The sequence below is a fragment of the Gambusia affinis genome, linkage group LG03 (assembly GCF_019740435.1).
Source record: "Gambusia affinis linkage group LG03, SWU_Gaff_1.0, whole genome shotgun sequence".
NCBI lineage: Eukaryota > Metazoa > Chordata > Actinopteri > Cyprinodontiformes > Poeciliidae > Gambusia > Gambusia affinis.
The window spans coordinates 353,540-369,695 of record NC_057870.1 but is presented as its reverse complement, the minus strand read 5'-3'; the positions used below and the strand labels follow the sequence as shown (position 1 = coordinate 369,695).

Below are 16,156 nucleotides of genomic sequence, written 5' to 3'. Positions count from 1 at the left end.
GTATTTGGCAAGTTATACAGAAATGTGTCAAAACACGGCTACAGGCATAATAAAGTCCTAAGAAATACAAAGAAGCATTATTCATAAATTCAAAAAAATGATGGACTACCCTGACCATTCTCTTTACACTGTCTTGAGTAAGCAGAATATCTTCAGTCAGAGGCTTCTTCAAATTCACTGGAACACAGAGTGCTACAGGAGATCTTTGCTGCCAACAGACATCACTGTCTACAATAACTCTGAAGAATTTGAATTGATATGAGTTACAACAGCACTTAATTTCCCTTTGGGATCAATAAAGTATTTTGGTTTTAAATATAATTTGAACTTGAAAAAGGCGTGTTGTGTTTTTACTATTGGATCAGACAGCTTGGACAGCCCCTCATCCATTTCTTAGTTTGCTTCAAATGCTGCTTTAAAATTACATCCCACAATAATTTCACTTTAATTGTCTGGTTAAAAATCACAGTCTGTTCCCCACCAGAATAACCAGAATCATTAGATTGCTCATTTATTATTTTTCTTCCAACAAATCAGCCTCATGGGCCGTTTCAGTTCAGATTATTTATATTTAAACTACAATGATCAGAGTATTTGCAATAGAATCATTTGATCGATTTATGGTAAAATACAGAATGAAGGCAATTATCTACACATCAGTCATTTGATCAGTCACTCCAGACTTGGCCTCATAGTGGCAGAACCCACAAACCATGTTTTCATGCATGTCTCTGTCCTCATCCAAGGTCCATCCTGACAGGCTTGTTTCCTCCCACCTCCGGCTCTGCCACCATATACGGCCACGACATCCGCACTGAAATGGATCGGATCCGTCAGAACCTGGGCATGTGTCCACAGCACAACGTTCTGTTTGACAAGCTCAGTGTAGAGGAGCACCTGTGGTTCTACTCCAGGCTCAAGGGCATGGCAGAGGACGACATCCGCAAGGAGATGGACAAGTGAGTACCAGCCTGCTGTGCCTAATGCGGCTCCATGCTGCTGTCGGCTCCCACTGTGTAGACATGAACATTGCTTATTCAATCAATCAATCAATCAAACTTTATTAGTATAGCACATTTCAGCATCAAGGCATTTCAAAGTGCTTTGCATCAAATCAAACACAAAAATACAATGCAACATGGAATCAACAATAAAAACACAACATCAAGTCAGATTCCGTCAATAAATTTGCAATTGATTACGTTTCAAATACAACTCTAAACAAGTGGGTTTTTAGTCGAGATTTAAAGGAAGTCAGTGTTTCAGCTGTTTTACAGTTTTCTGGAAGTTTGTTCCAGATTTGTGGTGCATAGATGCTGAATGCTGCTTCTCCTCGTTTGGTTCTGGTTCTGGGGATGCAGAGCAGAACCAGAACCAGAAGACCTGAGAGTTCTGGAAGGTTGATACAACAGCAGCAGATCTTTAATGTATTGTGGTGCTAAACCATTCAGTGATTTATAAACTAACAGTATTTTAAAGTCTATTCTTTGAGCTACAGGGAGCCAGTGGAGAGACTTTAAAACTGGTGTTATGTGCTCTATCTTCCTGGTTTTAGTCAGAACTCCAGCAGCAGCATTCTGGATCAGCTGCAGCTGTTTGATTGATTTGTTGGACAGACCTGTGAAGACGCCGTTACAATAATCAATACGACTGAAGATAAACGCATGGATGAGTTTCTCTAGATCTGGCTGAGACATTAGTCCTTTAATCCTGGAAATGTTCTTCAGGTGATAGAAGGCCGTCTTTGTGACTGTCTTTATGTGTCTCTGAATGTTCAGGTCAGAGTCCATCACTACTCCCAGGTTTCTGGCCTGATCACTGGTTTTTAGTTGTAATAACTGAAGCTGTGCACTGACTCTAGATCTATAACTCTAGATCTATAACTCTAGATCTATAACTCTAGATCGTTCCTCTTTAGGTCCAAAAATAATAACTTCAGTTTTGTTTTTGTTCAGCTGGAGGAAGTTTTGGCACATCCACACATTTATCTGTTCTAAGCATCTGTTCAGTGATTGGATGGGTTCTGAGTCTCCTGGTGACATCATAATATAGAGCTGTGTGTCATCTGCATAGTTATGGTAGCTAATATTATTTCCTGTTATAACCTGAGCTAGTGGAAGCATATAGATATTGAATAAGAGGGGTCCTAGGATTGAACCTTGGGGTACCCCACATGTGACCTTTGACCTCTTTGATGAGAAGTTTCCAATTGAAACAAAGAAATCCCTGTTCTTTATGTAAGATTCAAACCAGTTAAGCACTGGACCGAAGAGTCCGACTCAACTCTCCAGTCGATTCAGTAATATGTCTGTCATTTATTGCTGAAAGACAGTGTCTCTTGGACATCAGCAGCTAACAAATGTAAAGTATTTAATTGTGTTCCACCACAGCTTGAATCTAACAGTGATTCAGTGATTAACCCACCAAAAATGAATTAGTATTTTGGTGGGTTTCATTTTCTACAGCACTGTGCAAAGTCAGACCTTCCTTGGATCAGCTTTGGCAACTATCTCTATGTTTCTGAAGGAATCAACTAGGATTGTTGTAAACGAATATTTTAGTAATTGAGTTATTATCGATTATTCTTACAATTAATTGAGTAATCAGATAAAAGAATTGATAAAATATTGGTAAATCTAGCATAACACCAGTGTTACTATTGGAATTCAACTTCAGTCCAGTTTTTCATTTTGAGCATCCCTAACAATAACCTTTCTGTAGTTTAGAAAACTACCCTGTAACAATAACAGCTCACTCTCTAAGTTAACCTGAAGAAAAGTTACACAAAGATCTCAAATTATATTCAATTTAATAATAAAGAGGCAGGCTTACAAATACGCTTATAAAAATGTCTATGATGCAGCTTTTAGTTTATGTATTCATCTTCAGTCAGTTTAATAGATGAACTCTCACCTTGCCCCTTACCTGTCAACCTTTGGGTTTGAGAAAACGGAAAATGTCGCCTGGCGTGGGGAGGCTCAGACAAACGGAAAGATCTGCACAAAAGAAAGACTCGGGAAGGGGTTTCGGGGGGCATATGATGCGGTGAATATTTCGTATTGCTCGGGGGGAGCAATACGAAATATTTAAGGGAAATTGCTCATTTGGGAGCACAGCAGCAAGGGGGGATAACAAAACAGTAGTTTCCCTGCCAAAACAGGAGACTTGACAGGTGTCTTGCCCAGTCATTTATTGCTTTTGTGTCCTTGTTAACAACGAGATTTGGTCACACTCAGAAACTCATCTACCAGCTATGTACCGCCACGATGCTGTTTGTTGAAACAGGTGTTCTGTTTATCTGTGCTACCCATAAATCCATCCTACCTTATGGTAATGCGCACATCGATGCTACGTTACATACTGCTGACTCAGCAGATTTCTTGTAAATCCGTCCTACCTGTGGAAGTTTCGTTTCATGTGTTTTATATCATCGCAGATTACGGTAAGCTTCATTTAATTTATTTTATACCTGGCTTTCATTAAGCTGCTCTATTACTTCATGTTTTTAGTTTACATGACAGGCAGCTTAATATATTTTTAAATGGCTATAGTTTGTTGTCTGCAAAGTTGTTACTACTGTAAACAAGTCATTGGTTGGTGGTTAAACAGGACAAAATACATTGTTTTGTGGGCTATTTTGTTCATATACTTTAAAATATTTTTAGTTTAATTACACTTTTTTTTTACTAAACCTTGCTGAATAGTCATTGGCAGCAATACTATGTGAGATTGAAGCTGTGTAATATGATTGTATATCAATCATATCCTATCATTTCAGGAACACAGTGACCTGTGCAGTTCGGTGGACACATTGTGGTTGTGCTGCTTCTGATAAAGACCGTCATACAATGGATTAATACGCAAAAGAGAGTTGCAATGATCTGGATTTGTGGATGTTTGTGTTTAATTGAATTCCAATAAAAACGTGTTTCTGTCACGATCCGTGTTTTTCTGTGTATTTATTTTGAGTTTTCTGTGCCTCTGAGTCTCCGTGTTGTCCTGTCTCTGAGTCTTGATTGTTCCCAGGTGTGTCTCGTTTCCTTGATTATCCTCTGTGTATTTAACCCCACCTGTATCCTTTGTTCCTCGTCGGGTCCTTGTCGCTTGTTGTGTCATTCTGTCTGCCAGTTCGTTTGCCACAGTTCTTCTCGGTTGCTACCGGTGTGAGCCCTGGTTTCTGCTCAGCCATGCTGCCTGTGTTTGTGGACTATTTTTGGACTATTATTTATCATTAAACAACCATCATCTTGTTACCTGGGTCTCATAGCTTCTACCTCACACCCGCACCTCATGGCAGTTTTCCCTGTCTGATACTGTTTTATTCTAACACGTCTGTATTTAAAATATTTCTAAAAACGTAGAATATTCTCATAAAAGGATTAGTGCAAACATTTATAGCTTTTGATTTTAAACAGGTAGAATATTCAGATGAAGGAAGTGATCTTCTTGTGGTTTCTCATGTATATAAATTGTTCCAAGCAATGCTAACTATAACTCTTTAGCTTCCACTTCAGTCCCGTCACTCAACCCTCGTTTTTCGCAGGGGTTGCGTTCCAAAAAGAACCCGTGAAAAGCGAAATCCATGAAGTAGTTACCTTTATTTTTTACAATTAATATAAAGCATGATGAAATACTTTACATTGAAACCAAAGAACAAAATGTGTTTTCAGGACCAAGCAATTTGTTTTTTAACAAATACAATGCTTTCTTACAAATAACTACAGTAAAATAATCATTTTAATCATCAATACGAAGTACAAATTGTGACTCACGTATTTCACTGTGCCTCTGACTGTGACGCTGCAGCCTCACTGTGCTCTGTAGTGTCTTTTTCTTCTGAAGCCTGTGGTGCAGGTGTGTTTTTTTGAGAGAAGAACATACTTATCGGTAGTTGTTGTTGCTCTTTTTTCTTTTGGGCCAAAATTTACCAAGCTGTAATACGTATATTTAAATTAACGTTATTGACACATTATGGTACATAGATATGGTACATACATATTTAGTCAATCAGGATGCAGAGCACAATGCACTGTGAAAAAAAAACTGCACCGACAGATAGACTTAGCTCTCTATCTGTGCTACGGTAGGAAAATCTGACGAGGTAGCACTGATAGTCAAAACACTGGGATAATCTCACCAGTCATTTTAAGGATGTCTATTGGTCCCCCAAAAATGATGAAAACCCGCGCATTATCATAATTCAATCAGATCCCCAGAGCTGAACTTGAAAACTGGACCATATGACACTTACCTTTCATCAACAACAATGTCCCGGCTGGAACACGGTGCACTAAATAATAGAACACAAATTAATGAAGCTTCGAGGCAGATAAATTTTAATAATCGAGGTACTTGAAACATTCAAGGAATTGTTTCAGCCCTAGAATGAACACATAAGGCCTGGAAATATGAGCTCTTAAAATTCTGCTCACCCTCCAGGTACTGAAACAAAGTAAATGTGAAAGCAGCAGAATTCTGTCTGCTTGTGAAATTAAACTACAAATCAGAATAGGACTGCAACCTGACTGCAGCAGAGTTGATGGTAAATAATTACCATAAAGTCAGCTTTCTATCACCTAAAGAACATTTCCAGGATTAGAGGACTAAAATCTCAGCATCTAACACATGGATGAGAAACTCATCCATATGGAAACTCATCCAGAACCCTGCTGTTGACGTTCTGACTAAAACCAGGAAGATAGAGCATGTCACCCAGTTTTTTGTTTTAAAAAAAAAAAAAAATACTTTCTTTGGAATTTTTTTAGTAACAACAATAATATAACAGCAAAAAATCAAGAAGGACTGAAAGTGGGGAAGGGGGTGATCAATAAGGATTAAATAAAAGTGTATTTGAATCAGAGATAGGTGAGAGACAGATGGTATCGGTGACGCTCATAGATCCTGTCCAGCTCGATTACAGGAAGATCAGTGAAGCCAATGTGCAGGTAAGTTTTGCATACCAGGCATCGCGTCTGGTATGTGCGCCTTAAAAATGGCTGCCATATTTTAGAAAAAGTCTCACTTCTATTCTGCATCCAATAGGCTATTTTTTCTAGGGTTACACAGCTATGGATCTCACAAAGCCATGGTTTAATCAGAATGGGGGCGTCTGATTTCCATTTTGTTGCAATACATTTCTTAGCAATTGCCAGAAGAATTTCTGTAAGTTTCTTATCATAATTTGTCTCTAGATTGGAGTTTGTAAAGTACCCCAATAAACAAATCTCTGGGGGTTTTTGTTTGTTTTTTTCCTCCCCTCCAGGGTTTTTTTGTGGGCTCTAGTCTCCCTTATTTGAAAGTAGGCTGACAGAAAAGAGGGAAGGAGAGAGGGGAAGACACGGGGTAAATTTCGACGGGTCCAGGAATCGAACCCGGCAACAGCCGTGTCGACGACTCAAGGCCTCCAAACATGGGTTGCGCTATCCCTTACGCCGCCACAGCACACCCCAAATCTCCGGTTCTACTGCAATTATGACACCATGAATGTCTGATAATGTTTCGCAAACTCCCTTCCAAAAGCCCTGCAGTGCCACGTAAAACAGAGGAGATATATTTGAGTAGATTGAAATAGATTCTCTGAATTCCTAGTTTGTTATAATTCCTTTTCTCACGCTCACAATCACACAGTTTAAAACCATGTAAACAGCCTTTCAAAGGGCTTCCGGCACCAGGCTCCGTACACCTCTTTCACTGAATGTCGAGCAGGACTTTGTTGTCCTTTAGGGATTTTTGTGCAGTTCTATGGTACCTGTTAGTGTCTAGAAAGGCATCCACCTTCATTGAGAGCAGTGAAATGCCAAGTCCATCGAAATGGTAGCAGTCCATTTCCTCACAGTAGGGTTTTAGGAGAAAGAAAACCTTCTAGCTTAAACATTTCACAAAGTTCATACTAAATTTGGATTGACTGTATTATTAAAGGATTATCGGTTACATTTTTGATAGTTTTCTTATCCCATTTATAATTCAAATTCCTTCTTTTATCTCTGTTGTTTCAATTTTGAGACATGAGGGAGGAGGCTGCAAACCAAACATCTGTGCCAAGAGCCTAAACTGAGCCACATAATAGTACATTTGAAAATTAGGGTGCTTCAGACCTCCATCTTCATACTGAAGTGATAATTTATCCATGCAGTTTTCTGGAACAAACTTCCAGAAAACTGCAAAACAGTAGAAACACTGACTTCCTTCAAATGTAGACTAAAACCCACCTGTTTAGAGTTGCTTTTGAAACATTGATTCATTTGAGATTGGATTACAGCTTTTTATGACTTTTATTTTGCTACTGGACTGTAATGTTTCTTTTTTAGCAGTTTGTTGTGTTCTGTTTTAATCATCTAAAGCACTTTGCACCTGAGATGTGCTACATAGATAAACTTGACTTGATTGTGTGCGTGTGTGTGTGTGGGCGCGTGCACTCTTGTGTGTGTGTCTGTGTTTGTTCAGAATGATTGTGGACCTGGAGCTATCTAACAAGCGACACAGCTTGGTCCAGACCCTGTCAGGTGGGATGAAGAGGAAGCTGTCAGTGGCCATCGCCTTCGTAGGCGGCTCCAGAGCCGTCATCCTGGACGAGCCCACTGCGGGAGTGGATCCTTATGCCCGCAGGGCCATCTGGGACCTGATCCTCAAGTACAAACAGGGTGAGTGGATCTTAAAGCAGTCTTAATTCCACCCAACCTGATATTTAAAGTCTTGTAACATTAGCTGTGTGTGGGTGTGTGTGTAACTGCTGACTTTAACCCAAGGGGATCAGCCTCATTAAGTGTTGTCTGACTTCCTGTTCTTCATGTGTAGTGAAGTCGTCTTGACGCTGAGTTTTATGGGGTCGTATTGCAGTTTTGATCCTGTTTGCCATTGACAACATTGACTAATGCTAATGTTTCCTGTAATGCTCCACATGTGTTTTCAAAGCTTTGCTGCCAATGTTCCTTTAATGTGTTGCTGTCAGTAATTATCTGTGTTTGTACGGCTCCTGCAGGCCGGACCATCCTGCTGTCCACCCATCATATGGACGAAGCCGATCTTTTGGGAGATCGCATCGCCATCATCTCGCATGGAAAGCTGAAGTGCTGTGGAACACCACTATTCCTGAAGAGCACATATGGAGATGGATACAAACTGACGCTGGTGAAAAAGCAAAGTGAAGGCAGAGGTGTGTATCTACAGCCCTTATTTCTTTAGATTTTCCTTCCAAGTAACCTCAGTCCCATAATCATTTAAAGAGGTCTTGATCAACAGTTTTCTATGAAACTTGACTGCTTGTGGAATTACGGTAAGTAGTCAGCTAATGTACTCTTTCCTAGTACATTAGCTGACTGTTTCCAAAAGCAAACAAAAGGCTTTGGAATCCCAAAGTATGAGAACCTTTCCAAAATGTAAAGACTTTTGGAAAATCTTTAAGACTTTTCCTGATGTTTGTAAGTGCAGTTTTAACAACATCTAGTTTAAAATTTCTTTTATAAGAAATGTTTCTATCCCCAGGATCACAGACATGAATACATAGGCGCCTCCTCGAGCTGCTCGGCCCGTTACTGCAATACGTCACAGGGTCCACCTTACTGATTGTGGCTTATCTCCCACTAAGCTAATACATGTAAATGGACTGAACTTCCTAAAGTGCTGTTCTACAAAGTATTTTAAGTTAAGACCTGTCACTGATACATTCTCTCTCACACTAATTTGTTTGACAATCAAAGAAAACACTAAATACAACATTTCTAACTATTTGATGCGATTAATTGATTTGGAGGCTTTCTGAATAAAGAGCACAAAGTTTATATTTGATATAACAAACGATTCTGACCAATCGCTTTTATTTTGACATTGATGAACAGACACACAGCTGTGTTCATGAACATATTTTCACAATTCCATAATTTAATATTAATTTGTCATTTCAAGATATGAAGAAAGAAAATGCTCCTTTTAAATTGTAGGTATTTTATTATAAAAACAATAAACTTTGATAAATCAGTCATTGTCAAACATCAGCTACATACTTCTCTTACTTTTTTTTCCAGGAAAAAAATATTTAATTACTTTATGATATGTTTATACTATCGACAGCATAGACAATACCCTAATACTTCAGACTGGGATATTTCATTTAAAAACATACAAAAAGTGAAAAAAAGAGTACATTAAAATACAGATGTATTTATGTTATACTACCGACACAGGACACAGGCAGGGCTTGAGTCTGCTGGCCAAACTGGGAGAAGTCCAGTGAGTTCTGAGACGTCCTGGTACACAAGCCAAAGCCAAGGGTAAAAGAGAAATTATCCAAAACTGTAATAGAAAATTCATCCCTGATTCTTCACATTCTGAAAAAAAGCGATTTTCAGCATGTTGATTTGTAGAATCTGTACAGAATAGTTGTGACATTGTGAAAATGAGTTGTGAAACAGAGACTGAAGAACAGCAGCTTCAGCTCTCGTCTGGTCTGACCTGTCCTTCCAAAATCCTCCAGTTATTAATGCACTTCCATTCTAACAGCAGTTTCTCATTAGCTCTCTCTCATCAGAAAACTTACACAGTATGAAAAAGCTAAGAAAATTATAACCAGAGCAGTTACTTTGGGCCAATTTAGTTACATAGGAAATATTTCTTGGTTGTTTAGAAGCGAGTTTCTGTCTGCAAAGTGACAAAATTCTGCTTGTAGCATAATGCTACTATTCTTTCATTCGTACCTGTAAAAGGAAATGCCAATGGATAGTGTGTATCATAAAACGATTGAAGCAAATCCACGCAGGATATGAATTATGGACCTCTGACCACTCTACTGCCACAGTGAAGATGGAACCGACTTAACGTAGGGGTCAGTGCTCATTGATGCATCTACGTATTCATGTCTATGTTCAGGATCTCCTGCTTTGCTTTGGTAAAATCATTGCCATGTTTTATGAGCATGTTTAAAGCTATAACTGTGTCTGTGATGTGTCAAGCCCCTCCTCCTTGCTCTCTGCTGTGATACAGCTCCGCCCCCACAGCAGAGGCTGCTGTGAATGCTAATGCTAGTTAGACCCCAGAGAGGAGGCAGAGGAGTTTCACACATTATCAGTCCCACATTTTTATAGGTTTCCTATTGCAACTTTAACATTATATTATTGTTGATCCATCCATCCATCCATCTTCTTCCGCTTATCCGGGGTCGGGTCGCAGGGTCAGCAGCTTCAGAAGGGAGGTCCAGACTTCCCTCTCCCCAGCCACTTCTTCCAGCTGCTCCAGAGGAATCCCAAGGCGTTCCCAGGCCAGCAGAGAGACATAGTCCCTCCAGCGTGTCCTGGGTCTTCCTCCTCCCGGTGGGATGTGCCCGGAACACCTCACCAGGGAGGCGTCCAGGAGGCATCCTGACCAGATGCCCGAGCCACCTCAACTGGCCCCTCTCGACGTGGAGGAGCAGCGGCTCTACTCTGAGTCTCTCCCGGATGACTGAGCTTCTCACCCTATCTCTAAGGGAGAACCCAGACACCCTACAGAGAAAACCCATTTCAGCCGCTTGTATCCGTGATCTCGTTCTTTCGGTCATGACCCAAAGCTCATGACCATAGATGAGGGTGGGAACGTAGATTGACCGGTAAATCAAGAGCTTTGCTTTTTGGCTCAGCTCTCTCTTCACCACGACGGACTGGTACAGTGCCTGCTTGACGGCAGACGCTGCACCAATCCGCCTGTCAATCTCCCGCTCCCTTCTTCCCTCATTCGTGAACAAGATCCTGAGATACTTGAACTCCTCCACTTGGGGCAGGACACCCCCCCTGACCCGGAGAAGGCACTCTACCCTTTTCCGGCTCAAGACCATGGCCTCGGATTTGGAGGCACTGATCCCCATCCCCGCCGCTTCACACTCAGCTGCGAACCGCTCCAGCGAGAGCTGCAGATCACGACCCGATGTTTTATTGTTGATGTTGCTTTAAAATAAACCCCAACTTTCCTTTCAGTGTAAAAAAACCCCTAATTCCTCATGATCAAGCTGCAAGCCATGCTTAAACCTTGCTGTCCTGATCCTGATTGAGTTCATATTGTTCCTGTCACGTTTGATTTGTTGAACCCGGATGCTTGGTTCATTCTGTGCCTTTACCAGTCTTTGTGTCTTGGTTTGACCCTCCAGGCCAGGGCAGCCAGCCCAAGTCTCCTTCCTCTTCATCTCCATCCTCTTCGCTGTCGCCCTGCTCAGAAACTCTGGTCACCGAGTTTATTCAGCAGTTTGTGGCCACCTGCCTGCTGGTGTCCGACTCCAACACTGAGCTCTCCTATGTCCTGCCCTCCGAATCAGTCAAGAAGGGCTGCTTTGAGAGACTGTTCCAGGTACAAACCAACTCCACTTGGAGTCAACAGGGTCTGTGAAAATGTGCAGATTTCTTCCAGACAGACTGCATGAGGATCAACCTTTAGTTAGCTGAGTTTAGTACCAAAATGATTGAGCTATCCTTCTGCTGCAATGCTTTTTTTTGTTGTTTTTTTTAGATATTATTTGAGAAGAATGCAGATAAATTCCAGCCACAACTCAGCACTATATTCTCTAGATTGAGCAGAATTTATTTGTGGAATTTGAACAGATGGTATGAAGTTGTATGAACAGCATAACGCCTGATGAATTTGGGGAAGCAGAGTATATTTCCCATCCAACAGGAGCTGTTTTATTTTCTTTGACATGTTCTGACCATGTATGTATGCGTGTGTGTGTGTGTGTGGCCAGCTTCTCCCAGGCTAAAGTCTCTGATACGGTGGTCTTAACTAAGAGCAAGTCGTTGGGAGCGCTCTGCTCCACAGTTGCACAGATGTCTTGAGGAAGGGAACAAGGTGGGAAGGAGCATCTTGTTTACAAATCATCCAGGACATTTGAGATAGTCAGCCAAGGCCGACACAGACACAGTTCAGATACAGACAATATTCTTTCAGTCGGGCAGACTTTTTAAATTTCCATCTGCCTTAAAGTCTCCTGGTGCATCTCTGTTGATTCAATCATCCAAATTAGTATGGCCGTTCCCACCGGACCATACTAGCAACTTCTTTAAGATTGATTCCATCCTGCTAGTGAGCTGCAGGACCTGCACCCGGGCTGGAAATTTCTGAAAGAATCACATCCATCGCATATTAGTGTGAGTGTTCATCAGAAGGCCAATCCGTCACACTGATCAGGCAGCTTGACAACGGCTGAAACGGCTGCCGACATCTTCTGAAATTTGTCAACATGCCAGGTATCTGCGAGCACCAACCAACAGAAATCCTGTTATCCTATTATCTACTTTGCTTACTCGACTTGTTGAGAAAATTTGATCAATTGCATTGATCAACTTCTAAGATTAATTAATAGAAATAGCTTTGGATCTATCTCAAAGACAACGGACATGGAGTTTGTCAGGTTTGATTGATTTGGCGAGTAACAAAAGTAACTAAACATGTTTGGGTCCAGTCTATCTGATTGTTGTTGTTTTTTTCTAATATTTTTTAGAAACCAAAATACATAGATTTTGATGGGGATTTAATTAGGAAGAAATATTGTTTAAAAAAAAATCACAAAGCAAATAAAGCACAAAAGAGCTAAAAGGGAAGAGAGGTAGGGCATAAAGTTAAAAGGGCTAGAAATACAGACAGACAGACAGACAGACAGACAGACAGACAGACAGACAGCAAAAGGTTTGACCATCAATCATAAAGTCAGATAGTTTTATTTATTTGGAACCATACTGTGTTTGTGTTTGCAGGCTTTGGAGCAGAGCCTGGCTGGCCTGGCTCTGACCAGCTTTGGAGTGATGGACACCACCCTGGAGGAAGTTTTCCTCAAAGTCTCTGAGGAGGACCAGTCTCTGGACAACAGTGACGCTGGTCAGACCACACTCCTTCAGTTTCCACTCAACTTGTCCTGCAGGCTGAGTAACCTGGGGTTTCCCATCTGTCTGCAGACATGAAGAGCTCACCTGGGGGCAGCTCACTGGGGAAGCTGTCAGTGGGATCAGGGGCTCAGGATGGACCAGCGCCTGAGAGCGGACCCTCTCTGCACAGCGAGAAGTCTGAGGTTGAGCTGAGTAATCTGGTTCAGTGCTCCAGGCTCAGCCAGAGTCAGGTGTCACTGAAATCCTCCTCGTCTGTGGGCTCGGTGCGTGGAGACGAGGGGGGGCTGTATGCAGACTTCTATGGGGATTACTGCCCTCTGTTTGAGAACGGCCAGGAGTCGGACTCTGCCAGCCTCAGAGGTCAGCTCAAGTTCTGCCTCACCCTAGAGGGAAGCAGAGAATGATCCACTCACCATCCAATTGTTGTTTATTTTGTTGTTGTTGTTTTTTTGCTTTAAAAATAACAAACCAAAGAGTCAGAAAAAGATGAATGAATGAAAAAGATGAAAATGTCTCCTAATTCAAACATTTCTAGTTGGATTTGATTGTTTTCACACCATTGCGTCCCTCTTCCCTGCAGGCGATCCAGAAAATCCCACCTCCCCAGAGCTGGAAGACCTGGAGGGGCAGGGCAGTTTCAAGCTGGAGGGGTGGTGGCTGAAACTGAGTCAGTTTCACGGCCTCATCATTAAGAGGTTCCACTGTGCCAAGAGAAACACCAAGGGCCTCTTCTCCCAAATCCTCCTGCCTGCTTTCTTTGTCTGTGTTGCTATGACTGTGGCCTTATCCGTGCCAGAGATCGGTGAGCTCGTCCTTCAGTTAGAATCAATAATCTGTGCTCCAGCCTTTATTGCTGGCTGTGCTGTAGGTGGTCAAAACATGTGATGAAAGCTGAATTTTGTTTTGTTTCACAGGAGATCTACCACCGCTCATCTTGTCTCCTTCTCAGTATCATAACTACACCCAGCCCAGAGGCAACTTCATCCCCTATGCCAACGAAGACAGGCCCCAGTACAGGTGACAGCAGCTGTGGTTCTTACAAGAAAGGTGCATGGACCAGCTCCTCCCGCTGGATTCCAACCTTTTAAAATGAAAGCAATTATATAACAAGGGATTTGTTGTTGTTGTTTTTGAAGCTATGGGGGAATAGAAAGTGGCAAATTCATGGAATATATAAAAACACAGAGGACCCGTATTTCTCACTGCTCCTGACCAAAGGGGAGAAGATTTTAATTGCACTTTTGCGAATAAACAATAAGTAAACAGAAATCATATCTTTAGTGTAATGTCCAGTTCACACTACACCATCTTAGAGCTGTCGGCCGATTGTCATTTTCAAAACCTGAGAGATCACACATTAGCCGACAGAAATCCTAGGTATAACCGTTCCATCGGGTTCCATCCTGCTGTGTGGTGTCCAACAATGGGCACAAAATAATGGCTACAAGTCCAGTGAAGTCATTTTAAAACCAGGCATTAATCAATGTTTTACTACAATCTACCTGCAATGCATGTGGCTCTAGTGTCAGCGTAACGTCCTGACTGAATGAAAATCATTAGAACCTTTTTATGTCACGTTAATGAAGAACAGCTGAAAAGTTACCGGGTTCATCAACTGGTAGCAATTTGGCTCCAACTCCTCCCCTCATCATTTCTATATTCTTTGCACAAAATGTTTTATAAACATTAATGTTGTTTCCACATATCATCTCCAATGTCCACTTGACTTCAGATTGCGCCATGTCAGCTGTTTGGGATTCCCCTCTGTAATTTCCCCTCAGAAAGCAGGAGGAGAATCCGGCTTTCTGATTGGCTACCTGTCACATTCAACAGGCTGCGTTAAGCTCCCAGTGGGGAAAACCCCTGATTTAGATCGGAGTGCCACAACGATCTACTGTAACACACCACACACTGCAGGATGATCGGTTATGAAATCACAAGCAACAATCTTAGAACATCAACGTTCTAAGATTGTCTTAAGGGGAAAATGTAGGTGTGAACTAACGTGTAGTGTGAACTATTGCATCAGGTAGTCGATGTTCCATCTTCTCTATTTAAATCTAATGATTACTGAAGGGCAATATGGTTTACAGACTTCATAATCTGAACTCTTTTGGTTGAATGCAGTATTTATTTACACTTTGATGTTTTTATTCAAGTACATTTTTATTAATGGAGACTGGGAATCCATTTTATTTTTGTTTTTGGTTGTTTTGTTTATTTTATCAGTTCCAGTGTTAAATGTTCTTTTGAAAATAAAGTGTATCTATCTTTGACAGGAAATCACATGCATTATCATGTCATTTCCATTAAATCAGTGTACAAAGGTCTTCAAACAATATTATCGTTTATCGCAATAGTTCTTGAAACAATTAATCGCTCAGCAAAATTTGTTATCGTGACAGGCCTACTTACATCCATTTCAGACAAGTTTGAATGACATTGATAAATAACTTAATCAAGTTGTTATTTGTCATATTTTCAAACAGAAATTATATTGAATGCTGCTTGTCCATGTTTGGTTCTGGTTCTGTGGATGCAGAGCAGAACCAGAACCAGAAGACCAGAGAGTTCTGGAAGGTTGATACAACAGCAGCAGATCTTTAATGTATTGTGGTGCTAAATCATTCAGTGATTTATAAACTAACAGTATTTTAAAGTCTATTAGTCTAAGTCTTTGAGCTACAGGGAGCCAGTGGAGGGACTTTAAAATTGGTGTTATGTGCTCTATCTTCCTGGTTTTAGTCAGAACTCCAGCAGCAGCATTCTGGATCAGCTGCAGCTGTTTGATTGATTTGTTGGACAGACCTGTGAAGACGCTGATAAACGCATGGATGAGTTTCTCTAGATCTGGCTGAAACATTAGTCCTTCAATCTTGCAAATGTTCTTCAGGTGATAGAAGGCCGACTTTGTAACTGTCTTTATGTGTCTCTGAAGGTTCAGGTCAGAGTCCATCACTACTCCCAGGTTTCAGGCCTGATCGCTGGTTTTTAGTTGTAATAACTGAAGTTGTGCACTGACTCTAGATCTATAACTCTAGATCTATTTCTCTAGATCTATAACTCTAGATCGTTCCTCTTTAGGTCCAAAAATAATAACTTCAGTTTTATTTTTGTTCAGCTGGAGAAAGTTTTGTCTCATCCACACATTTATCTGTTCTAAGCATCTGTTCAATGATTAGATGGGGTAAAAGGTCACCTGGTGACATCGTAATGTAGAGCTGTGTGTCATCTGCATAGTTATGGTAGCTAATATTATTTCCTGTTATAACCTGAGCCAGTGGGATCATGTAGATATTAAATAAGAGCGGTCTTATGAT

General features: G+C 41.0%; 1 protein-coding gene across 3 annotated transcripts in view; it reads left to right on the top strand.

Annotated features, from left to right (window-relative positions):
- The window catches only part of abca2 (ATP-binding cassette, sub-family A (ABC1), member 2), a 122,593-nt gene that overhangs the window by 76,680 nt on the left and 29,757 nt on the right, over positions 1 to 16,156 (top strand). For all 3 annotated transcript variants that reach the window (XM_044107843.1, XM_044107852.1, XM_044107833.1), the window contains 8 exons: positions 747 to 959; positions 7,444 to 7,640; positions 7,979 to 8,152; positions 11,111 to 11,307; positions 12,708 to 12,828; positions 12,906 to 13,196; positions 13,417 to 13,638; positions 13,751 to 13,853. In XM_044107843.1, coding sequence (XP_043963778.1) covers positions 747 to 959; positions 7,444 to 7,640; positions 7,979 to 8,152; positions 11,111 to 11,307; positions 12,708 to 12,828; positions 12,906 to 13,196; positions 13,417 to 13,638; positions 13,751 to 13,853 — 1,518 coding nt within the window. The remainder of the gene's footprint in view (positions 1 to 746; positions 960 to 7,443; positions 7,641 to 7,978; positions 8,153 to 11,110; positions 11,308 to 12,707; positions 12,829 to 12,905; positions 13,197 to 13,416; positions 13,639 to 13,750; positions 13,854 to 16,156) is intronic.